Here is a 26562-nt window from a genome sequence, read left to right as displayed (position 1 = left end):
CCGTGTGTCGTGTAGTGCACTCACCTCGTTAGTTCTTGGTCCAGGGGTTGCGCGCGTGCTGGCCGGGGATCATGTCGAGCAGGTACTGGCGCTGCGCCTCGGCCACGTTCCTCTCCGCCATGTTACCGTGTGTCGTGTAGTGCACTCACCTCGTTAGTTCTTGGTCCAGGGGTTGCGCGCGTGCTGGCCGGGGATCATGTCGAGCAGGTACTGGCGCTGCGCCTCGGCCACGTTCCTCTCCGCCATGTTACCGTGTGTCGTGTAGTGCACTCACCTCGTTAGTTCTTGGTCCAGGGGTTGCGCGCGTGCTGGCCGGGGATCATGTCGAGCAGGTACTGGCGCTGCGCCTCGGCCACGCGCTGCATCTCCGCCATGGCTGCGCTGCTGCTGCCGCTGCTGTTCTTACCAGCTAGAAAGAAGAATCCGAATAAAAAAACAATTTAGGACCTGATCTAAGAAAACATTAGATTTAAATTCCTTCTGTTAGTGTTAAAATTATATATTTCTTTTATGGTACATCTTATCCGCTACCTTAAGGATGCGTGAGGATCGTGCAGTCAAGAGGGGCTAGTTTGGGTCGTTCAACTGGATGGCCATTCTAAATACCGTGGAGGCAGATCTCCGTAAACTCGGCGTCGGTGATAGCTGTCGTGATATCGCTCTGGATTAAGCAGTCTTGTGCTCTTGTGTTGAAGGTTGAAGGCCAAGACTCATTTTCGGTCGCCCCAACAAAGTAAGTCAGTATTAATAAGACCTTTAGTCACGTCTGTGGATTAGCGACAGATGAGGATATGTAATTCTATTACTACGTCGCTGGGAGACAAACTGAATCTGAAAGGCGTTACAGGCGTTTGATCTCATCTGTTTTATAACAAAGATCGTTACTATGCGAGACTGGGCTGATATATCGACTTTTTAAAGTAAAAATCGATAGCATAAGTTACTTAATGTAATTTCCGAGATATTTAGTACTGTGACAGACAGACGGACATCGCACCATAAGGGCTCCTTTTATACCTTTTCGGCACGGAACCTTACACCCCTGTCAGGAGTCGAACCTACGACTGTTATAAGTACTTACACCGCTTGCCGAGGGCCGAGGCCTGCGCCATGGCGAGCTGGTAGGTGTAGAGCAGCGGGCTGAACTGCATCATGGCGGCCGCGGCGGCGGCGGGGGACATGCTGCCGCTGGCGCCCGCACCGCTCAGACCTGCAGGAACAACCATTATAGTCTGCCGAACACATCTAGTCAGTCGACGAGACGCCACAACCGTCGACCTCAGGGGTCTCCGTAAAACGGCAGAATAAAAAATGTGTCACTTAAAAGTTTCATCGCTTGTCATAAAGGTGCTTTCACAAGACAAAGGCTAGCTATCTTCCTTACGGTAAGCGAAAAGATGGAACTTTCAGACCCTTTGAAGTTATAATTATGACAATACCAGAAGAAAAACAGTGTAATATTTTTGACAAAGTATGAACCAGAATATTCGTTCCTAAAAATAGAAAGACAAGGTACGCGAGATGCACCAGACAGTGGACTGTAACACACGATTTTATTATCCCCAAATAATTAAATCTTCTCGTTTCTCAGATGTTACCTATGTACAGAAGAATCTTCCACTTTTCACGACCCTGGGTGATTACTCCAAACTCTCAAAAATTGCTTATGATCAGATATGGGAAATTTGCTAGGCGGCGGTCGTCAATCGCCATACAAGGGGGCGGTTATAGATAACAGCCAGTGCTGGCAAGATCCACTTCGGGTCGCTAAGCCAGCGCAGTAAGTACTAACCCATTCATAAACGTTCACTAAAGTTGTTAAGCCGATAACTTTTGTCCCTTTCTGACGTATTACTGTGATAGAAGAAGACAAACGATTGTTATCGGCTTGTTAACTTTAGTGATCGTTTATGTATAAGGTGGTTAATGTAATAATGTTTTGGTGTCTGACCTAGCAGCAGCCGGTGCTGATGCTGGTAAGATCCACTGAGGATCGCTGTGTAAGCGCAGTAAGTACTAAATAAAAGAATGTATTAGGGACGTACAGACTATTGATTTGGCCGACTACTCGGCCAGACGGCCAAAACAGTTTTTTCGACTAAATTAACATTTTGAATGTCATTTTTGGGCCTTCGTTCGCACTCTTCATGATTTTTATAGGTTTAAAGGTCTATGAGAATATTTATATACATTTTCTATTTTTATCAACCGGTTTGGCATAATAGTGATGTTTGGTTTGGTAGTGAATCAGTGATCCCGCCTATGAAATCGATAGTCCTAAGTGCGTTTTCACATTATCCGATCCGATATCGGATGTCGGAAGGATTTCAAAGGCAAAAATCAATGATGGCGACTTAAATATATGGGAAATCGATCCGATATCGGATCGGATAGTGTGAAAACGCACTAAAAGGGACATTTATTTCTGTGACGACTGATATTTCTTGCTTTGACTAAGAAAGGCATAGCAAATAGGCACAAAATACAACCACATCAGCTGTTGATTTATTTTTATACTGTTTTTCTATCACTTATGAAGTGGCCACTAGTCGCCGACTACAAAAGTGGCCGGATAGTCTGCGACTAGTCGGTACATCCCTAGCTGGAGTGTATGTGTTAGTGTAAGACCGGGCGGTCTCGCGCTGACCTCTGAGCAGCTGGTGCTGCAGCGCCTGCATGGCGGCCGCGGAGTGCTGCTCGAACGCCATCTGCGCCGCCGCCGCCGCCGCGAACTGCACACACACATCTCTTATGCACTGTCTAATCTAAATTACCAATTCTTTTTTTTGCCATTTTTTTTAGGGAATTTTAGGTCAATTGTACTCAGAATCACGAGTACTTTCCATCTCACTGGGAGACAAAAAGTGTCCCAGAATTTCCATACATTTTTGTTACTTTCCTCTTTTGTTGCCCCATACAACATGTATGGAAAATGGTAACAAAATAGGAAAAAATCGTATGGGACATTTTTTTTTAACTACTAGGATTGAAAAAGCTAGTGATTCTGAGTAGAAATTGCATAATTTTTTTCAAAAATATCACATTTTATAAAAGTGGCAAAAAAAAAGAAATGCTAGATATATCACACCTTGCAACAACATACAACGTTAATATAAAAAAAGGTCAGTCTAAAAGTAAGAAGTAAAATCTTTCAATTATTTGGTTTTTAGAAAAAAACGTTAAAACTCATTTCAAGTGCCCGTTTTATGAATAACATTTATGTTTTATGTGAAAATACACTCAAAAATTGGAAAAAAAAAATGATTCTCCAAATATTACAAAAGTCTTGTTCTAAAAAATGCTTGATTAAAATCTGTCGGGTTATTCAGACCCACAGTGTATAAAAAATAGACGTACCTGATGCGGCTTGCTGCTGCTGCTCTGGCTCGTGCTGCTCGAAGACGAGCCTGCTTGAAAACACGCCACACTTTAATTAATATAGGTTATAGCTAGGTGGGTTACGTATCTGAATAGTATACTACCCTGCTAAGCGAAAGAGTGCTATCTCAAATAAAAATTGCTAACTTATACTTTAGTATCTATAGAGGACAGTTAAATTTTTATTCTATCATTAAAATCATTTGGTTTTGAGATAGCGCTACTTGGCTTGACTACAATATAGTCAAGTACAGATGTAGGGCGAAAAGGGTTTCCTTCGGAAACGTTCGTATTTGTCATGCTAGTTCAGTCAATCTCAGTACATCTTGTACTGAGACTGACTGAAATAGCATGACACGTTCGTACGTTTCCGTAACAATTCGAAGGCAAATCTTTATGTCATCGAATTCAACAGCTATGGGACATATATCATCACTACTTTTAAAAAAACTTGTATCTTCGTCTGTCAATGAAAAGAAAATTGTAGTAAGTATGTATGGAATGCATAATATAGACTTACTGCGTTTTAACTTTGAGAAGCAGCGTGAGATACGAGATTTTTTAAAAGTAGTGACGATATGACGATATATTTTTGAGCATTGTACATTCCTATTTGACTGTACCAATACTTATTTACTTTGGTAACTCCGGCAATGGACTCTCACGTGAAGGAGTCACTGAGTTTTTGAGTACACATGGTGCTACTTTATCCTACTAGTGCGAGAAGTAGTTAGCCTATGTCGATACTTCAAAGGGCTATAGATATTGAAAAACGTAGTACAATAAACGTGCGAAGAGCAAATTCGTAATCGGTTGTTTTAATCTTTATTGACACTCGTTTCGAAGTTTCTCTTTTTTGCACTTGTATCTTTACGAACTATTGAGTAATCGGGTCCAGACAGAGCGAGGCACGTCTCGAGGTAATTTCAGCGAGGCAAACGTACTAAGTAGACGAGCCTAAGCTGAGGCTACATTACATTTGACGTTAACGTCTAGGGTTGCAAATAGAAAAAAAAACCAAATGTTTTTTTTTTTCAGAATTGTAAAAAAGAACATGAAAAAAAAAACCGAGCACAATTGTTTTTTTTCTAAATATGTTTTTTTTTTTCAGATAAACAAATAATTCGACAATAACAGTTTTTCGCGAGTTGTAACGTGTTTCAATCCCCCGGGGAATCCCCTATGCGGCGTGCAGCGTGGAGAGGCGGTGGTGTTGCCAACAGTAAAAAGTGGTAACTAGCAACTACAGATTTCGTAAATGTTACTTTTATAAGACCAGAAATTAAAGTTATTTGATTAAATTCGTTTAACACTTAATATTAAGTCAAAAAACCGTATAAATATTAACTGCTTTGCAAATTTAGAGATTTCATACTTTAGAAAAAAAACATACTCCAGAAAAAAAACTGTTTTTTTTTCCACCTTTTTTTTGTATTTTTTTTCAAGCCCAAATAAAAAACGTTTTTTTGCAACCCTAGACGTGTCTCGGTCTGTGTAGACCCGACTAATGCATGGTAAATAAATTGTAATTGTAGAATAGAAGTTTAGTGTGGTGTAGACAGATAGAGTAGTATATAAAGTATGTGTGTGCGATACGTCGTACCTTTACCTTTCTTGGCGGGCGCCTCGCCCTCCGCGCGCCGCTCGTGGTGGCGCTCCGCGCGCTCCAGGGATGACGAACCGAGAGACGAGCTGCGGCTGTAGATACAACTAAATATTAGAGTAATAATTAAAAAAAAAAGTAATCATTGCGTTTTATTAATCGTAATATTTTCTTAACTTTCTTTTCCACGTAATAACGAAAGAAGAAACCAAAAATAGTACATTGTGCAACAAGGGGAGGAAGTTGAATATTACTAACGAGAGTAAGTTAAATCGCGAGGGCTTGCCGGAGCGATTTAAAGACTCGAGTTAGTAATATTCATACTCCCCGAGTTACACACAATGTTTTTCATCACACTCGCAATGTAAAAAATATGTAAATAGAAGTAAAAACCGGCCAAGAGCGTGTCGGCCCACGCTCAGTGTAGGGTTCCGTAGTTATTCGTATTTTTCTCAAAAATTACTGAACCTATCAAGTTCAAAACAATTTTCCTATAAAGTCTTTATAAAGTTCTACTTTTGTGATTTTTTTCATATTTTTTAAACATATGGTTCAAAAGTTAGAGGGGGGGGACGCACTTTTTTTTCCTTTAGGAGCGATTATTTCCGAAAATATTAATATTATCAAAAAACGATCTTAGGAAACCCTTATTAATTTTTAAATACCTATCCAACAACATATCACACGTTGGGGTTGGAATGAAAAAAAAATATCAGCCCCCACTTTACATGTAGGAGGGGCACCCTAATAAAACATTTTTTTCCATTTTTTATTTTTGCACTTTGTCGGCGTGATTGATATACATATTGGTACCAAATTTCATCTTTCTAGTGCTAACGGTTACTGAGATTATCCGCGGACGGACGGACGGACGGACGGACAGACAGACATGGCGAAACTATAAGGGTTCCTAGTTGACTACGGAACCCTAAAAAGTTAAGTGTTGTACAAGAAATGTCATAATTCCTTTGGGAGAACGATTTTTCTATAACTTACGCTCCGCCTGCGTGCAATAGCACATTTAAAGTGCGGGTGTGATGAAATAGTTATTAGTTGACCGCAGCGAAGCAAGGGCTACGTTTTAACAGGAGCAATTTGCTTTTGTATGTCCGGATGTCTCGCTCTACAGGTCGCATTTCTCAACATATTCGTGTGAAATTTTGTGACCCGATTCTATGACTCAATAAATTTTTTTTGTCGTCCCAGATTTTGGAAATTGTTAAAAATTACAAAGTTATGGGGCCTCGCGCCTCAACTGTTAGCCGTATTGATATCTTAAAAGTTTCGTCTTTTAGATACATGTGTATAGTGCTTGGCAAAAAAAATCAGAGTTTTACAAGGGGGCATACTGTCGTTTAACACTTTCGAAACCGGGCTCTACGCGGCGCTACGACATTTTCGCTACATACGGGGAAACCCATGTAATCGGCTACGCTTCTACGAGCGGTGTGCCCGACAGTCGGGTTCTTGGTAGCGAAAGTGTTAACTGCACCTGCCAATATCGATTAAATAATTATGAATAGTGATTTTTAGTGTAAGTAGGAATGAATGATATAGAGAACAGGGTACCTGGCGGGCGCTTGCGGCGCGGGCTTGGCGGCCGGCGCGGCGGGCGGCGTGGGCGCGGCGCGCGCGCTGGTGCGCGTCACCGACATCTGCACACACATGTTACACTCGCCACTGTACGTATATCAATGCAATGCGGCACATTAATGCCGTCGACTTTTAAAATTTCTAAAGATGCATTAAAAAAGTAAAAAAATAATAATATAATTAATTTGTAAAACCACAAATTCTTAATTGTACCTACAATTTAAAGAAAGGTGAGAGATTATAAATATAACCACAAAATTAAAATTAAAAAAAAACCCCCGACCGCGACATAGACCGATTTTCATGAAACATGGCTAAGAACACTCCCGATTTACTCAGCTTTCAGACAAAAAAACTAAATCTAAATCGGTTCATCCGTTCGGGAGCTACGATGCAACAGACAGACACACACACAGACAGACAGACAGACACGTTAAACTTATAACACCCCGTCGTTTTTGCGTCGGGGGTTAAAAACATAAACAGTATAAAAACCTGCGGTCGGTGCGCGTGCGCGTGCGCGGGCGGCGGCGCGGGGGTGGCGGCGGACGCGGGGGTGGAGGCGGCGGGGGTGGAGGAGGAGGCGGGCGGCGAGGCGCAAGCGGCGGACAGGCGGCGCTCGATCTCCTGCTCCTGCTGCAGCGCGCGCACGAACGCCGTCTTCAGCCGCGCCGTGTGCTCCGCCTGCACGACATATTATACTTGTATAACTCATTCTTACAAAACCATATTTTTCTTTCAAAAGAGCATGTAGCGAGCACGAATTGCACCACACGCGAGATGCGGTGATAGAGTAAACTTACCGAACGACAGACTCTCCCACTTTAACTGATCCACACGGACCTGTAACCGACACTACGTAAAGGATCATACCTCGAGCTTCACATTGCCAGAAACACACATGTCTCGCACGAGCGACCTGTTTATGACGAGGCCGATAGTGCGGTGAAGATTAAAGTCATAAAGCGTGGTCACTCGCCTAAAGGACCTTGAGCGCTCTCTTGACGTTACCAGACAGCTCGCACAGACGGCGTGCTTGCAGCGGAGCCGATGGCGCAGTAAAGGCACATTCCGGACACTGGCGATCAAATATATGAAAGAAACGCATTCCTAGCACACATTCTAAGCTCGTGTAGGTGAACGAGTACCATGCTTCTAAGCGTGAGATATGACAGGTCGGCTGTTCGCGTTTATGAGAGGCGGTAACTGTGAGATAACCGAAAGGGGGTGGGCGGCACGTTCAGCGGGGAGCGGAAGTGGCCATACTGTACGATAGTACTCTTTATTATACTGTGGTAAAGGTGAGATCTAGACAACGCGACTGAGCTCGCTCCCAAGTCCCAGCGCCGCACAGGAGTAAAAACACTACCAGAAGGATCATACCTTGAGCGCTCTCTTGACGTTGCCGGACACACACAGCTCGCACAGGCGCCGTGCTTGCGGCGGGGCCGGTGGCGCGGTGAAGGTGGGATCTAGACGGCGTGAAGGCGCGCGCTCCCAGCGCCACACGGGAGTAAAGTCGCAGCCGCATTGAGCGCACACTGCTGGGACTGTGGAGCGCGGCATGCTAAAATATAAAAATTAGGGATGTACCGACTATTGATTTGGCCGACTAGGCCGACTACCGATTAGTTGGCCGACTAGTCGGCTAGTCGGCCAAAATACAATTTTCGACTAAATTCACATTTTGAATGTCATTTTTGGTTCTTCATTCGCGGTTTTCATGATTTTTACAGGTTTTAAGGTTCATGCCAATATTTATATACATTTTCCATTTTTAACAACCGGCTTGGCTTAGTGGATAGTGATCCTGCCTATGAAACCTATAATCCTAGGTAGGTACAGATATTTGTTGTCTTGACAAAGAAAGGAATTACCTACGCATAGGTACCTACATAATACAACCATAATTTTCAGCTGATATTTAGTTTTGTACTGTTTTCTATTACTAATGAAGTGCCGACTAATCGGCCTTTTTTGCCGACTAGTCGCCGACTAATCGCCGACTAGGAATGTGGCCGGATAGTCGGCTTTCCCGACTAGTCGGTACATCCCTAATAAAAATTAATATTACAACAAAATTTTATTTCAGTAATCTTTTACAGAAATACACTTTTTCACTTTCTACCTCACAGGATCACCAACCGCGTCGCTGAACACTCGTCACTCAAGCAGCCTCCAAGAGCAAGGCAGACAGCAAGACTATTCACGTGCGGCAAATGGCCTATGAAGGCGTAGTAGGTAGTGTAGGTACACTAAGTACCATTTTCTGTCGAGGCATCGCACTTGTTTTCTCTCATCAAAGCGTGATGCCTCGCTACTCGTTCTGTATAGACCCCTTATCATCTGTTTTGTTAACTTTTCTACTGTTTTGCGCTAATAAAGAATCTATCTTATCTTTACCCCATTCATCTTAAAGTAGTTTTTTAAAAGGGTACTGAGTACTTACCGGTCCTCGTTGGTGAGGTAGTCGACCACATGCTCCAAGCCGACCAGATATACGAAGTCGGTGTTGGAGGGCGAGGGGATAAAGTTCATCTCCGGCGGCGGCGGTTTGGGCGGCGGGATCTGTCATATTAAAAAAGTATGTAAAGTTAGTGTTGCTTTATAAAACGTAGTAACCAGAGTTATGTTTGAGTGACGCTCAAAACTACTATTAGGTAGTTAGTCTCATGAAAGTCATACATTATTTTATAAGGTTACTCAAATGCGAAGATCACAGAACTAGGAATCCGCGACATAACAACTTTAGGTATTTTCTAACTCGGATTGTTTGCCAGAGAATTTATTTATTTATTTAAACTTTATTGCACAAATTTACAAAAAAAGAGTACAAATGGCGGACTTAACGCCTTGAGGCATTCTCTACCAGTCAACCATCGGGCTAAACAGAAACAGTTAGTTTGGTGCACGATTTTAAAATTAAAAATGAAAACTTAGGTCAAAATTGCAATAGCAATATACATACTTATATATAATAAACATAATAATAAATAAATATGGTCAGGTTAAAATATGTATTAAACATATATTGAATATATAAATAAACATACATATATATAATAATTTATTCGTAAGAAAAAGCCTAATTTTCAGAAAAACCTCAATAAACTCCAGAGAAATTTCCTCCCACGAACGCTCCGGCTGTGGAATGAGCTCCCTGTCGAGGTATTCCCGATGAACTACAGTATGGGGTTCTTCAGAAAAGGAGTGTACAAGTTTCTAATGGGTCGGCAACGCGCATGTGACACCCCTTGAGTTGCAGGCGTCCATAGGTTACGGTGACCGCTTTCCATCAGGCGGGCCGTATACCTGTTTGCCACCGACGTGGTATAAAAAAACATCACTTACTTGCAAGAGGGTCTTCTCGAGCTGCTTGCGAAGCGCCAACTTGGCAGCCGCCTGGCGCTGCGCTGGTGTCTGTGACTCCTCGCCGCTGCGCGAACTGGCCTGTAGATACCACATAACATGAGAACGAGCGTCGAAACCATCTTAGCTGAAACACTACATTTTAATTTAGGTACCACAAATAAACGCACAATATGAAATAAAATAAGCTCGCTAGTTGCTACATTCCAATTTCTACGTTTTTAAAACTATTAGGTGATATATTGAAAATAATAGGACTATTTATACACCTTTTTGTGTAGTTTATTTCATGGTACGGCGATATCTAAAATTACTACCTAACGTTTTACAATCGATCACAATATCACGCTATCTCAGCGATAGTTGCATTTCTGTCATAAGGCGGAACAGTGGCTCAGTGGCCCAAATATTGCTTTAGGTATCAGCTCCAATAATTCTACAGTTAGAACCCTCACGGATTAATTTAACTAGTGATATATATACATTTCAATTATTGAATGTTTTTGACGTATGGGGATTACTGGGGAAACAAATAACCTCTCTCATGTTAAGGTAGGTTGCTACTATTTTAACCGAGCCACTGTTCCCTTTTTGACCGAACTTTAGTACTAAAAAATAGTTTTTTTTTCTCCTAATCTAAATACAAAGAATAAGTATAGAATGACATCACGCTCCATACTCACTGCGTCGCTGGTACTGCTAGTCACCGACGAGTTATCCTGAGCCGGCTTGACGGGAAAACGTTCAACATTATCAATACGAATTTACAGATAATTACCCTGATTCCTACTTAACTGTGTTCTGGGCTCCTGTGAGTATTGGGGGGTACCTATTTACAAATCGGTTGGGAAGTTCTGCTTGCAAAGGGAGCGTCCATTAATCGCGTCATACTGCATAGGGGGGGGAGGGGGTCATGAAAAAATCACCAAATATCACCATGGGGGGTGGGGGGGTTAGGAACATATCACGTGTATTTTTTTTGTTACACTAACGTAAAGAAAAAAACATTTCTGAGCTATTTTTATATCAACTTTTACAGTAAGAACTTGCGTTGTGCAGTGCAAAGAGAACAGAATAGAAATATAATATAATTTATTCGTGAACACAGTCAAGATTAATAAGTTAATTACACATTACAACACAAACAGAAAGGAATGAAGTGCCACGAAATGGCCTCATCTCAGCGTGTTGCTGGTGACTTCCAGCGCTGATCTTCCGATGAGACCATCAAGTGAGAAAAAAAGAGCTGTGTGCAGTCGGTTATTTTTAATTCTCAAAGATTTTTTTAGTTTGCCAAGAGTGTTTAATTTTTCTTATTTGCCAACAGTGGCCCTGAAGCTTAAGTAGTTTCATGTGCTCTGCCTACCCCTTTATTGGATACAGGCGTGATTGTATGTATGTACGTATAAGGGCCATTTTTTTCCAATGTTGTCCACCCCACTTTTTTTGTAACATGGGTATTTTTTACGCGATTCATATTCAGAATCGCGAGGTCTTTTTGATCGTAATAGGAGAAAAAACCGGCCAAGAGCGTGTCGGGCCACGCTCAGTGTAGGGTTCCGTAGTTTTACGTATTTTTCTCAAAAACTACTGAACCTATTAAGTTCAAAATAATTTTCCTAGAAAGTCTTTATAAAGTTCTACTTTTGTGATTTTTTTCATATTTTTTAAACATATGGTTCAAAAGTTAGAGGGGGTTGTGTCCCCCACATTTTTTTCCTTTAGGAGCGATTATTTCCGAAAATATTAATATTATCAAAAAACGATTTTAGTAAACCCTTATTCATTTTTAAATACCTATCCAACAATATATCACACGTTGGGATTGGAATGAAAAAAAAAAAAAACAGTCCCCACTTTACATGTAGGGGGGGGGGGTACCCTAACAAAACATTTTTTTTCAACTTTCTAGTGCTAACGGTCACTGAGATTATCCGCGGACGGACGGACGGACGGACAGATAGACATGGCGAAACTATAAGCTACCATCCACACATAAGACGCATGTCTTGCGGCGCGCAACGGACGTCTCCACCACGCCGCCTGAATGTAATTCAAAAAACGTCTCCTCAGTACATTTTGTATAGGAAGGACGTAAGTCACGTAAGACGCGCCCCCAGGCGGCGGGGCGCGGACGTCCGTTCCGCACCTCAGGACATGCGTCTCTTAAGTGTGGCCTGTCCCTAAGGGTTCCTAGTTGACTACGGAACCCTAAAAATGTCCCAAGATTTCCTTTTTAGGGTTCCGTAGTCAACTAGGAACCCTTATAGTTTCGCCATGTCTGTCTGTCCGTCCGTCCGTCCGTCCGTCCGCGGATAATCTCAGTAACCGTAAGCACTAGAAAGCTGAAATTTGGTACCAATATGTATATCAATTACGCCAACAAAGTGCAAAAATAAAAAATGGAAAAAAATGTTTTATTAGGGTACCCCCCCTACATGTAAAGTGGAGGCTGATATTTTTTTTCATTCCAACCCCAACGTGTGATATATTGTTAGATAGGTTTTTAAAAATGAATAAGGGTTTACTAAGATCATTTTTTGATAATATTAATATTTTCGGAAATAATCGCTCCTAAAGGAAAAAAAAGTGCGTCCCCCCCCTCTAACTTTTGAACCATATGTTTAAAAAATATGAAAAAAATCACAAAAGTAGAACTTTATAAAGACTTTCTAGGAAAATTATTTTGAACTTGATAGGTTCAGTAGTTTTTGAGAAAAATACGGAAAACTACGGAACCCTACACTGAGCGTGGCCCGACACGCTCTTGGCCGGTTTTTTTTTAGACCTTCCAGTCCGTTACCGCCATACAAAATGTACGAAAAAATGGTAACGGAATAGAGAAAAACCTTGACACTTTTTACTCCTATTAGGATTGAAAGAGCTCGCGATTCTGAGTGAAAAGCAGATAAAAAATTCCAAATAAAAAAAAAGTGGGGCCCAATTAACGCTCTTTCATTTGATATGTTACACGCTAAAAAACTATTTCAAAAAACTTTGATTTCTAATTTTTACTTTTACTCCCCAAAAGTGGCCCCTATAGTTGTTTTTTATTTTATTTAAATTACATGCCCGTCTTTGGATCACAAGTTTACATATGTGTGCCAAACAAGTTAATTGGTTCAGTTGTTTCGGTTCAGTGGTTTCCTTTTTGAGGTACGGAACTTTAAAAATGAGGGGCCAAAGGTTTAATTCTCATAGAAAATTTGAATTTCGCGCCAAGATTTGGTTGATTCGTGGGTTGGAAAAAAGTCTACTTAAGTTGCCAAAAAATTACACGTCATATTGGCCAGGGGGGGAGGGGGTCCTGAAAATATCACCAAAGATCACCATGGGGGAGGGGGGGGTCTAAAATAAGCCAAAAACGTATGACGCGATTAATGGACGCCCCCAAAAAAGTAGCTTGGACAACGTCCATTCTAGATGGAATGGCCGAAAGCAGAAAGTTTCACTACGGGATGTTGTTAGGGATAGTCAGGAGTCATACATACTAAAAGTCCTTGGACTTTGGACGTGAGCTCGAAGAGAGGGGGGATGAAAAAGGTCCCATTTTTTGGATTTTTGCTCACACATCAAAAACTATGCGTCATACGAAATTTTGGTTTTCTACACTTCGAAAGCTTATAAAATTCTCTATAACTTTGATCTAAAGTCACCATGACACTTTTAGTGACGAACTTTTTCAATGCATTTATGAAAGAGCAAGCAAAGCAAATGCATTTAACCTTTCAAAAGCCAAAGACCACTCTCCACTGTCTTTGTCACCACTGTCCTTGGCGTTTAAATAATTTATTTAGTTAAATGCGTTCAAATAATTTATGGTTACTAAAAATCTACAGTAATATCCCGCACACTCTTTGCAAAAAGATAAGGTACAGTCGCATACAACATGTACACACGTACTTGAACAAAAATATCTGAACACTATATGTATTATCAGGGGCGGCTCACTCCGCGAGTTCGCGGCCCATTCAGTGGTGACGTCCTTCTCGCGGCACAATAGAATTCAATGTCGGCTGCTCGCGTGCGGTCCGTTTCTTAATGTAGGTAAGAATTTAGAATGGCAGCATTTTATGAACATCAAAGGAGTGCCTTCTGTACTTGTACTATTATACACCGTCTTTTTATTGAATTCCGTTAACTTTAAGGGAAGATTCTTTAGTTCGAATAAAATCAATTTCTCTAAGAAACTAGCCTCTGAACTCTTACGGTTATCGAATTATTAAAAAAAAAAAATTACTGAACACGCGTTCCCTTTACCACTTCCTAATATTATTTTTTGACATGTGCCGTCAAACACTCGACAATGACTTTAATGTTATGATTAAGGTCCTTTCACACTAATTAATCCATTTATTATGTATGGATACGAAAAAAATATTTTTTTTTCGAATTTAACAAAAAGCGATATACAGGGTGGTTCCTGATGATGAACCTAACTGCGTGTCGAATTTAACGGAAAACAAAAAAAACAAGGTGTATATTCTACGGTATTATGAGCATAAAATCGTCAAATAGTGTGTGTGTGTGTGTGTGTGTCTATGTGTGTGTGTGTGTGTGTGTGTAGGTGTAGTGAGCGTGTTACCTTGGCGTTGGCGGCGGCGGGCGGCGGCGCCGGCGTGATGGTGACGGAGGGCGTGATGCTCGCGCCGCTGCCAGACGACTGCGGAAACATTATTTTTCAATAATAGCCATTTTCAGAATAGGCTACTTTCCTATTAGTCAAATCAGCTTATTTTTATGAACTGTCGAAACGATTTGCTAATATGGAATTACTATGAAATACTGAGGAGTGACGTCACGGTCAATTCATTTACTTTATATCTTTCTTATATTAAATAGAAATTATGTTTAAAAATAACTACTGTCCATATTTTTCTTCTAATTATGTGGTGCTTTATTTCTTGCACTGCATAAAATATTTTATTTTAAGTATATAGGAAACTAGCCTATTTGGGACACCCCAATAGGCTAGTTTCCTACTAGTCAAATCAGCTTCTTTTTATGACCTGTCAAAACGATTTGCTAGTATGGAATTAGTATGAAATACTGAGGAGTGACGTCACGGTCAATTCATTTACTTAAAATCTTTATTTTTGACTTATTAAATAGAAATTATGTTTAAAAATAACTACTGTCCATATTTTTTTTCCAATTATGTGGTGCTTTATTTCGTGCACTGCATAAAATATTTTAATTTAAGTATAGGAAACTAGCCTATTAGCGTAAGTTGTTAACAAAAATTAACTCGCTGTTAGTTTTGTGACGATAGTTAAACATGAAATTTTAATTATTAAAATATTGTTTTTGTGTTAATTACATAAACAATAAGTGATAATCTACATTCAAAATGTGAAAAAAAGTAAATTTTAGACAGATTTTATCCTTAATTGTCGTCACAAAACTGACAGCGAGTTAATTTTTGTTAACAATTACGCTAATTGGGGGGACCCAAATTCTGAAAATGCCCGTAAATAAAAGGGAGCGAGGATTTATAGCCTATAGGTCATCGCTCGGCGACAAACTATAACTCTCTCGAGCTATCATCTCGTCTATTTTATTGACGCGAGAGGGACTATCTTTTGTTCGTTTCAAAGAGGATCGAGTATTATAGAGAATTACTGTCAAAGTAAAATGTGTAATCACAGTGTAGACTGCCATCTCTCGACACAGGCTTAAAACAGTTGAACCTCCATTTTGAGAATTTTGCCCATATTCTTAGCTTCGTGTTAAAATGTCAAATATTAATATTAGCGCCATTTAGCCGAGCGTAGCCCAAAGGTGTATCGCCATCTAGGTCACCGTACCTTTTTCTGTATGGTTTTGAGGTACGTTTTTTTCTTAGCCTTTATCGGTCTATACGGAGTTACATAAGTCTTTGGTTCATTTTTATCACCGATAGCTTACTCGCTTTTGCTGGGACCAAATAAAAAAAAAAAGATATTTATTTACCAACCAAAGTGAAGGTGCCCAAGGAATTTTACATTAATTAGGTGTTCATGTTCACATTTTGTTACATTAACCATGGCGAGAGAAACGAATGCACACGTTTGCGGTTAGTGTTCCATTTAACCGCACAAAACGATTTGCCTCATCATTTGTGATGCGGACTTCAAAGGAATGGAATGCGCTCCCACCATCGGTGTTCCCAGAAAAATACGACCTCGGTCTATTTAAAGCAAGAATAGGCTATTACTGGATCGGCGAGCTCCATCTTAGACTAATTGAATTTCAATAATAATTATATTATAACTAATTATTCATATTCATATTCATATTCATTTATTCATAAAATTAACAATTTTACATGTCAAAGTTAAAGTTAAATTATCATAATTAGGGTACAATACAATATTACATTTTAAAAATAGAAAATACTCTCAAATAAATTCAATAATTAATTTAAAAAAAGAAATAGATGTTGAACAATAATTACAAAAAAAATAATAATAATAGTATGTGATCGTATTGAACATTAAATTGCATTATTATTATAATATTCTGAGATGTCATAAAAAGCATTAATAGTCAGCCATTTCCTTAATTTACTATAGAATGTGGCTTCATTTTTAATATTTTTTATGTTGTCGGGTAGTTTATTATAGATACCTGGTCCCGCAATAAGAACCGTTTTATTCGATTTCGCGAGTCGACAACATGCTGAGTGTAAGATGTTTTGATGTTTTTGTGTGATACGTGAACTTTTAAATGTCTTTATTGGAAATAGTTCAATGTTACTTCTAATATATTTAATCATGTGATACAAGTATTGAGATGTCAGTGTCATTATATTGCTGTCAATGAACAGTTGCCTAGCCGGGGTCCCGTGTGGCACGTTGGATATAATTCGCACCGCACGTTTTTGCAAAATGAATACGCGCTGCCATTCAGCAGCCGTGCCCCAGAATTCCAAACCGAAGCACATCACCGAATGGAACAGCGAGAAGTAGCTTGACCTAAGTTGTTGGTGTGGCAGGATACGTGCCAACCTACTTAACGCATAACATGCGCCAGACAATTTACCACACAAGACATCGATGTGTACGTTCCATTTCAAGGCGGCGTCCAACGTCACTCCTAGAAATTTGGTACTAGTTACCTGCGGAAGCACGGCACCGTCTACGTTAACACTAAGGGGACGCGGGGGCCTGCCCCCTAGGCTTATATGCATCACTTGTGTTTTGTGTAGATTTAAAACTAAACCATTAGCGGAAAACCAATTTTGTAGCTTGAATATTTCCGACACTATAATGTTTTCGAGTGCCGGAATTGTATCAGCGGTTATGATGTCGCAGGCATCATCAGCGAAGATGTACATTTCTCCATTCACGACCTTTGGTAAATCATTTACCTGGATCAGAAAGCACAAATTCGCTAACGAAGACCCCTGTGGCACGCCAATATCAATATCTCCGCTATCGGATTTCGTTCGGCCGTTATCAATAGCAACGCATTGGCGCCGCTGCCTCAGGAAGTCCAGCATTAACTTAAGGCTTGGCCCGCGGATACCTATATGATGGAATTTTTTTCAAGGACATCATGATTGCAAAGATCAAAAGCCCGTGTCATATCACATAATAATATTGCAACGTGACGTTGATCTTCTTTAGCTGTCATTATGTTTTTTAGGGTTTGGCGAATAACATCTAAACATGATTTATGTTTCCTGTAAGCGTACTGCCTGTCACTTAGCAAGTTAAAACTCTCCATGAAGTCTCGTAATCGGTTGGCTAAGCCGTATTCAAATATTTTAGCGAGTGCTGGTATAATGCTTATAGGTCTATAACTTTGAAGGTCGTCCTTATTCCCTTTGCCTTTATAAATAGGCACTACTTTTACATTTTTTTATATACTAGGATATGTTCCAGATTTTAATAAATGATTAAATATATATACTAATTATTACTCATTTTCCCAATTTATATTGAATATAGTTACGTAAGATCAATTTCGCATGTTAGTATGTAAGGACATAATTAAGTTTATGTACGCCATCAGGCAGAGTATAATGCTACATATATTATATTGCTTACCACCACTGTAATCAGTTTGACATATACTTACAAATAAAACACTTTGGACTTTGGACTATGTCTTCACTTTCCATCAGGTGTGACTAAGGTCAATCGCCGATCAGTCCATAATAATAATAAAAAAAATAGAGTATAGAATTGTACCTGAGTGCGGTAGGGTCCCGGAGTGAGAGTGGCGCCGCCAGGCAGGCTGGAGGTGCGCCGGCTCGAGTTAGCCGTCGCCGCCGTCGCGTTCGCCGTGCTGGTCGACCGCTGTAGACAAACAGTGTGCGTTAGTCTTTACCTAAGAGGATCGACTATCATAGAAAGTTATTGTCAAAGTAAAATGTGTAATCACAGTGCATAGACTGCCATCTCTTGACACAGGCTTAAAAGTTTGAACCTCAGTTTTGACAATTTGGCCCACATTCTTAGCTTGATATGTTTTAAAATGTCAAATATTAACATCTAGCCGAGCGTTCCCCAAAGGTGTAACGTCATCTAGGCCACCGTACCTTTTTCTCTAGGGCTTTGAGGTACGTTCTTTTCTTAGACTTTATCCGTCTATACGGAGTTACATATGTCTTTGGTTTTTATATAAATTGGCGGGAACGAGATGCATTACCAACTAGCAAGTGAACATTGTTTTGCTGTAAGTTAGAACTGGGTATGTTGCTGAATGCACAAATGCTTACTTTAATATCGTTATCACTCTTCCGTATAGGCGTGACAGAACCAGTCTGCGTTTTGAGCGGCGTCTAGCGTTATAAGAGCATTATGTTAATTTACAATAATTGTATTTCGGAAAAAATCCAGTGTTAGTGTACATTCCCTTGAACCTAAGTTAGTTACATTTACATTACATCTAAAAACTAAACTATAATAAATTATACACTTGGCCTCTGGATGCCATATGTACACTATCCCAGTGCCTCCAGAAAGCACAAGCAGGAGATTCCAACACTAGACGCACAAGGCTATTGGAGATGTCACGCACGCGACGCATTAGGGAGGCAGTTCTTTTGCGTATTATAGCACAGAAACTGTCAGTGCGGGTCTCAGCGTACATACCTGACACACTGAAATAACGAGGCAGTTCCAACAGCATCCTGAACCTATTGTTGTACTGGATACGCAGGGCATTGTTAAATTGAATAGTTAAGAATTTAATTTCATCTGTTGTCATTTCGGCTAGGCCGGCTGGCCTCTATGGCAGTCAGTTTTCGTTTGTATAAGGTCCGGTTGCATCAAACCATCTGTCACCGTTAAAGCGTTCGTTAAATTTTATGATATGGGAAGTTCCATAGATGTCTGCTGTGTGACGATGATGTGCCTGTCAAATGTGGTTGATGCAACTGGCCCTAAGAGTTATATTGAGAATGCCTGAGGTTTTGTGTGAGATCGGATGCTAGGCCTTCATCTGTTATTTAGTATATCGGGTGTGTTATGTTTAATTTTGCTGTTTAATATTTAATTTTGTGTTACTTGTTGTAATGTTTATTTTAAAATTCACGGTGCTTTAGTTTTGTATACTGTCATACTGTGTAATTTTGTGTAAATAACATACATACATACATACAATCACACCTGTATCCCATAAAGGGGTAGGCAGAACACATGAAACTACTAAAGCTTTAGTGCCACTCTTGGCAAATAAGGGGTTGAAAGAAAACGAAACTGTGACATTACAGTGATAGGTCGCCCGCCTCTCGCCTACGCCACAATTTAACCCATATCCCATAGTCGCCTTCTACGACACCCACGGGAAGAAAGGGGGTGGTGAAATTCTTAACCCGTCACCACACAGGCTAAATAAATAAATATTGTGGATGGAGTATAGTATAGTGATGTGGTAGTGGTAGTGGTACCTTGTTGTGCTGGTGCGCGGGCGGCGGCGCGGGCGTGACGGTGACGCCGGGCGGCACCACGCAGCCCGACGCCGCCAGCGCCGTGCCGGCCGCCTCCGCCTGCTGCTGCTGCTGCTGCTGCTGGACCGTCACACCATATTATTATAACACCATTCTCTGTCTCATTACTCGCCCCGGAGCAGTCGTCGCTAGTAATGGCGAACGATTCTACACCGGTTCTTTCTGGGAGATCATCGAGTACATACCCCAGTTGGGATATGTACAGGGTGGCCCAAAATTACGTTGGCAAACTTTTGTATAATTATTTTTCTGTCTTTACGCGAACGATTGTTCTACAAATTAAAATAGGAAACCTTAATAATTTTTGACCAAATAAATCGAATCGTCATCAAAATATCCTCCTTTGGCTTCGAAGTACAAACGCAAATATTAGAACAAAAAAATAACGATGTGCCGCTGCACCCCTAGTATGAATTTCGTCTAACTTATTGCACGTATAGCTTTTAAAATATCCTAATTTTAGTAACCAATAAACGGCTAGGGTTTTAAGATTAATTACAAACAATTCATAGTTTTAAGTTAGGTGAATCTACTGTAACGTTGCACGTACATGTTTTAATTATAAGCTTTAATTTTATTATTTTTACAATTTTAATTATACAAATTTTAATAAAATAACTAATTTATAAATTAATTTTAATTATAGTTGCATGAATTATTTAAATCAATTATTATTCTTATTATTTATTTTAATCAACTAACTATTTATTTTTACAAATTTAACAATCAATTTTATATTTACATTAATTATCTTATTCTACTTTTCTATTTTAAAGTACGACTAAGAATAAAATAAAATAATTATGTTTTAAAAAACCTCTGTAATAGACATCGCAAGGTTAATCCGACCGTCCATGCGCTATTCGTATCAACTGTACTACGACCGGTCTGAGCTGACGTCACGGAATAATCTGGAACTGGCGCGAGCGCTGCCCCGCCGCGCCGCCCAGTCATCAGTCCGCGCCAGCCGCCAAACGTTACGCACGTACGTACCGTCGCGCACACGGGCCAGCCCGTGTCGTCTCGCGCGCTGTACGAATTATAATTTTAATTATTTTCTGGTGGGCGCGGACACCTGCAAATTTATTTAATTTAAATATATTCGGCGACGTAATCGCGAAATAACGAGTTCCCGCACCCACGTACTGGTAAGTGCAAAGTGTTGAACGTTATTTAAAAAAATAGTACATAGTGTAATTTTAATCCTAATGTGAGCTCACTTGTAATTATCTTTTGTTAACAGTGTTAGATGCTTAATTTAAATTACTCATTCCCATTTTATGCTAAACGCTTTTAGAGGGAATGACTTTGCAATTTCCTTTGTTCTGTTAGTGCTAAGTAATGTAATGGCGGGTACGAATAAGTATGTGTGCGTACCTCCTTCTTAATTTAGTCACTTTCTTTGTTCTTTCTTCCTTACTTCTGTGCTTTTCCTTGCTGTGCTTGTAACTCCGCTCTGATTTGTGAACACAAACACGCTATCTGCTTATGCACTTATGCTGCTGGTGCACCGGCTTATTCTTGGTCCCACCTTCATCATCATCATCATCGTCACAGGGTGTTCACCTATCAGAGCGAGCAAGAACAAGGTCTCATCACTAAGACTATGCGTGGAAATTTACAGGGTGCGCCGTTATTTTTAAAAAAGAAGACCGTTCGGCCGACGTGTCACACCGTCACCAGCATCCACACACACAACATCCAGACGGCTGGGTTGGAGCCTGAGTCGTTCGCCCGCCGTCGCCCCTGCTCCTCTTCAGCGCTGGCCCCCACACCTGCTGCGGACCACCATCGTAACCACCAGCCAGGGCAGTACCGCTCCGCGGTGGCAAATTTTAGACCCGGGCCTTGACCACCCACGACCCTATTCCAAATTTTAGTTTCTTTTTAATAAATTATTTTTGTTAACGTACTGGTAGAATATTTATTTATGCCCTACCAGTCCTAGACGTTACACTACGTAAGTAGGCTGAAACGTATCGAGCTTTATGAATCTGGAAAAAATGTCTCTACACAATTGGTCTACATTGCAAACCTTGCGAAATAGACATGAATGCTGTTGAAATATTCATGGTGAAAATTTTGTCCACGTAATTTTGGGCCACCCTGTACTCGATGTGGTAGATACATAAAAAACCTCTGTCTATTCGAAAAAAAATTGACAGGGTGGACTTGTGTAAATTGTGAAAGTGGTCCATGACTACATAAAATTAAGAAACTCTAAATAAGACAAATCATCGTACGACTTTGCAAGTACTGCCGGCGGCGACACATCTCAGTTGATGAAAAATTTCCAAGTGGTAAAAGTTTTGGATTGTCAACTTAACCATAACTTAATAACTTAACCAAAGCACTAAAATGGCAATAAACGTTCGATATAATAAAAAAGAAGCATACCTTGGGTGGCGCGCATTGCGACTGGCGAATCTTTCGCAGAAGGACCAAACGCGTTTCTTCGGCGCGAAGTTTTTCACGCAACGCGCGGACTAGGCGCTCGCGCTCCCATATCTCCGCGCTCGACAGCTCCTAAAAAAAGACATTTTATTATTATTATTTAAGCGTATTGCGTACACTTGTAGACAATTAATATTACAAGTCGACATCTAGGTTACGCAACCTACCGATCGCGTCAGGTATTTATATCCATTGATATATATCGTCGAACCCAGCTGGATATATATCCTCGAACCCGAATCGAATGTTGTCAATAATCCAACTCCAATGGGAATGGCGCTGTTATCAAAAGGACCACACAACTAGATTTAGATATAAGAAACAAGTTCATCTCTTTGTATGGCGGCCGAGCGTGTCAGATTTTGTACCGAAATTGTTACTTGCCTGTGATTTTAAATATGTCTCAGGCCCTTGAGTGTTCATAATATTTGTGTTGTTGAAATTAAATATCACGTAATATGGCATTTTCAATGTTATGTTAACTTCAATATAAAAATTGACGCCCGAAAGCTGCTAGCTGCGATTAAAGACGGACAACGCAGTGGATTTTACTGAGTTCATTTGCCACGCTAAGTAGATACGTTTGCTTGAAGTTCTATATATAAATAAATAAATAACATCTGACATAATAATATATGACATCTGTGAAAGGTCCTTTAAATCATTCATTGGTTTTGGGCGTTTATTCTTTGTCTGAATGATCGATTACAGTTTTCTTCAGCCAATCGATCTGAAATAGACAGCAAGCTTAAGGGTCATCTTAGCTTAATGGGTATCTGCTGAATCTAGGTAAGAGCAGTCTGAGAATGTTGACAGGTATAATTACTGGGCACAACACTGTTGAGTCAGGGTGTCCACTACTAAACCCAAAAAAAATTCCCTGACTTTTCCCTGACTTTCCATGACCATTTAAGAAAATTTCCCTGACCAAATTTTCATTCTATGATGACATTTTGACCACTTTTGTTTAGGGTCGCAAAAAAAATGGTCTTGAAAAAAAAACCTGAAAAAAAGCAGTTTTTTTTTCTGGAATATGTTTGTTTTCTAAAGTACGAAATATTACGATTTACAAGGCAGTTCATGCTTTTATACCTACGGTTTTTTATCTTTATGTTAACTATTGAACTTTGATTTCTGGTTTTATAAAACTAACATTAACGAAATCTGTAGTTGGTAGTTATCGCCATTTGGCTACATCAGTTGCCGGCCCGTGCACTCTATCAGGGTAGATCGAGTTTGAGTTTCGGCACCCTTGGATATTCTACGCCGGAAAACAATATCGCGAGCGTAGCGAGCGCGAAATTTTTTCCCCTTTTAAGTCCCTGGGGCTGATAGTAGTTATTATGTACCAGTGGCGTGGCGTAAAAAAATTCGTTGATAAAGCCGGAGGGGTTTTCGGGATCTGTTTTGTATGAACTTCTACAGATACTGGAGATTTTTAGGGAACCCGTAGGGAATCGAGTTGTATCGACGCCCCGCCACTGTTATGTACATGTATAACATAGCAAACAAAATGGAGTACCTGGGCAGAGTCAGGAAAGCAGGCTTGAAATGAAAACGAGATTTCGAGCGTACTGAGCGCGAAATATTGACTAAGTAACTAAAAGAGTTTATAACTAAAAGATATATTATTATTATTATGTAGAAATAGTAAACGCGAGCGAAGCGAGCGCGAAATTTTTTCTCTGTTGTCAGCGTCGGGATGCCCATTTAGGTGTTTTGCCACTACATGCCTTTAGGTTTCCAAGTGCTTTGAAGTTCTCTCATCGTCACGCTTATTTATCCTCCTATGCTCCTTTGACTCATACAAAATTGCGCCTCTATGTGACGTTTTGGGCCATTGGCTTTATGAGGAACTCCGCTTTGGATTGTCTGATAGATATTTAGAATTTGGACAGCGACGTAACTTTGTCTTTGTCGTTCGGCCTCGCGACGTGGTTCGTCAAGGGCTAGAATCCCCCTTTCACGTCGCCCTATCAAAAGCACCTATCTTATGAATGTTGTACATGGTGACATTTTGGTGCAACTTTCCAGTTAATTTCAATCACAATAACTGAATTTTGACCCCCCTCGCCATTTTGGAATATGTCGGTGGGGCACGCAATATAAAAGAAAAGATCTGGATTTTTCCACATTTACGATTTTGGACCAGATAAATTAAGGTCAGCTAGAGCATGAAAATATACCGCCAGGCCAGGTACTATTTGTCAAAGAAAGTCTAAAGAGACAATTCTAAGTTGCCTTAAAATCACTACCAGGAATCCATCTTTGCTGTCATGGATGTGGCCCAAGGCCTAAATCAAGAAAACATATTATTTTTTCAATAATTTTTGATATTTTTTCTTGGTGCCAAATTTTTCCCTGACCTCCTAGTCATTTCCCTGACTTTCCCTGACTTTCCATGACCACTATAAGCTTCCCTGACTTTTCCCTGACTTTCCCTGACTTTCCAGAAAGTGGACACCCTGTGAGTGTTGAGTACTCGACATACGCACGGGAGGAGACGCGCGGGCGGCGGGCGATCGCGACGTCATCGCGGCAGGCCTGCGAGCAGCGCGCGGCACACACACTCACCTTTACCTACCTCACCGGCAACGGACGAATACCGAATTAATTTTATAACTGTTTGGCCGGGATTTCAAGCTGTAATTAAGGCGGAATAAACCAGCCTATTTTGATACAGTCCGCGTTATTATTTATAAGTCCCCGTAGGACCCTAACAACAAGTGATCAACAGCCCGCCTGCAACCGGCCGGGCGTCCCTACACTACATCTAGTTTAATGTCTGTCAGATCGTTCATTCATTATCATCATTCATTTGTTCTGCCAGCAAATGTCTATGCAAGGGGGGTAATTTAACTCTGCAGCTTCCTTTACAGCTTGCATTAATACCATCATTCTAATACCAAAGAGGATCGAGTATTATAGAGTTACTGTCAAAGTAAAATGTGTAATCACAGTGCATACTGCATAGACTGCCATCTCTTGAAACTGACTTGAAACTTTTGAACATCAGTTTTGATAATTTGGCCCATATTCTTAGCTGGTTGTGTTAAAATGTCAAATATTAATATTAGCGCCATCTAGCCGAGCGTCCCCCAAAGGTGTAACGCCATCTAGGCCACCGTACCTTTTTATGCATGGTCCTGAGGTACGTTTTTTTCTTAGACTTTATCTGTCTATACGGAGTTACATATGTCTTTGCTAATACTAACCCGGTCTACAGGAGGTATGGGGGGCTCATTCTCATCGTCAGAGGAGTCGTCATCTCGGGGGTCCCTCGGAGACTCAGGAGCGGCTGCAGCGGTTATGGACACGTTGACTGCTGATGTTGAGTTCATCTTGCTGCTCATGTCTACAACAAATAGTGTTTATGTCAAAAAAATCATTGATGTTGACCATTGTTTCCTTTCTGCGGTATTCTTAACCCTTTACCGCATATTGTTCCATATTTGGCCGTTATAAATTCTACTCTACTGACAGCTATTACAGTTCAAATTTGAACAATTATTGCATACGCATAACAATTATTGCATGCGGTAAAAGGTTAAGGACTATTCAAACCTCAAAGTCTAAATTGCAGTGTTTTAGGGTCTCCCCAAACCTATCCTATCGACGCGGAATCGGCTTTCGCCGACTAAAAATTGCTCGTTAGTACGAACATGCTTACGGATGTGTACAAGAGATTTTTGGTTGATTTCAGCGTTAAATAAAAGTTTGGGGAAACCCTTATCGTCTATCAGGAGGCCTAGCACATGATTGCCGCGAGATAGACATCTCCTTCTAACTGTATTAATTACATAAGGGCGGGTACACTCTCAATCGACATAAGGTCGCGGCGACATACACTCGCGGCAATTATGTGCTAACCCTGCAGGTCAATTTGATGTCTTTCACAAGTATATACTAATGCAATAGTTTTATGAGTGAGGAATTACGTGTATTCTTAACTATAGGGAATCAGACCTACCCTTAATTTACATACTTCAATTATTGTAGTTTATTTTTTAATGCTTTAGAAAATTAATAAATGAAAATGAAATATTTCTTTTTCAAGTAGGCATATTACAATGTATATATGAACGTCAAATAAAGCTACGCCGGCTCTAACTGTAGAATATTTTATGTTACATAAAAATGGTATAGTATATATGTAGTTTGAGTACTAACACATAATGTTCTAAAAATGTTTAAATATAACTTTTACAACAATGTATGTATCTTC

At 40.3% G+C, this 26562-nt stretch overlaps 1 protein-coding gene and 1 long non-coding RNA gene across 2 annotated transcripts in view; one reads left to right on the top strand and one right to left on the bottom strand.

The window, feature by feature from the left end:
* Positions 1–278: 278 nt before the first annotated feature.
* The window catches only part of LOC125235106 (transcriptional repressor p66-alpha), a 29593-nt gene continuing 3309 nt past the window's right edge, over positions 279–26562 (bottom strand). Inside the window, exons 6-21 of the mRNA XM_048141543.1 lie at positions 25553–25692; positions 22281–22409; positions 19824–19943; positions 18121–18228; positions 14529–14606; positions 10627–10671; positions 9926–10024; positions 9024–9142; positions 7958–8141; positions 7070–7258; positions 6551–6636; positions 4982–5076; positions 3358–3407; positions 2648–2732; positions 1082–1210; positions 279–409 (exon numbers count right to left, since the gene is read on the bottom strand). Coding sequence (XP_047997500.1) covers positions 279–409; positions 1082–1210; positions 2648–2732; positions 3358–3407; positions 4982–5076; positions 6551–6636; positions 7070–7258; positions 7958–8141; positions 9024–9142; positions 9926–10024; positions 10627–10671; positions 14529–14606; positions 18121–18228; positions 19824–19943; positions 22281–22409; positions 25553–25692 — 1787 coding nt within the window. The remainder of the gene's footprint in view (positions 410–1081; positions 1211–2647; positions 2733–3357; positions 3408–4981; positions 5077–6550; positions 6637–7069; positions 7259–7957; positions 8142–9023; positions 9143–9925; positions 10025–10626; positions 10672–14528; positions 14607–18120; positions 18229–19823; positions 19944–22280; positions 22410–25552; positions 25693–26562) is intronic.
* On the top strand, positions 20576–21795 carry LOC125235115. Its single transcript, XR_007178050.1, has 2 exons — positions 20576–21031; positions 21508–21795. It is a non-coding gene; the product is annotated as an uncharacterized LOC125235115 (long non-coding RNA).

The sequence above is a fragment of the Leguminivora glycinivorella genome, chromosome 2 (assembly GCF_023078275.1).
Source record: "Leguminivora glycinivorella isolate SPB_JAAS2020 chromosome 2, LegGlyc_1.1, whole genome shotgun sequence".
In the NCBI taxonomy this organism is placed as follows: Eukaryota; Metazoa; Arthropoda; class Insecta; order Lepidoptera; family Tortricidae; genus Leguminivora; species Leguminivora glycinivorella.
The sequence above is the reverse complement of the archived record's forward strand: the minus strand, read 5'-3'. Positions and strand labels throughout refer to the sequence as shown.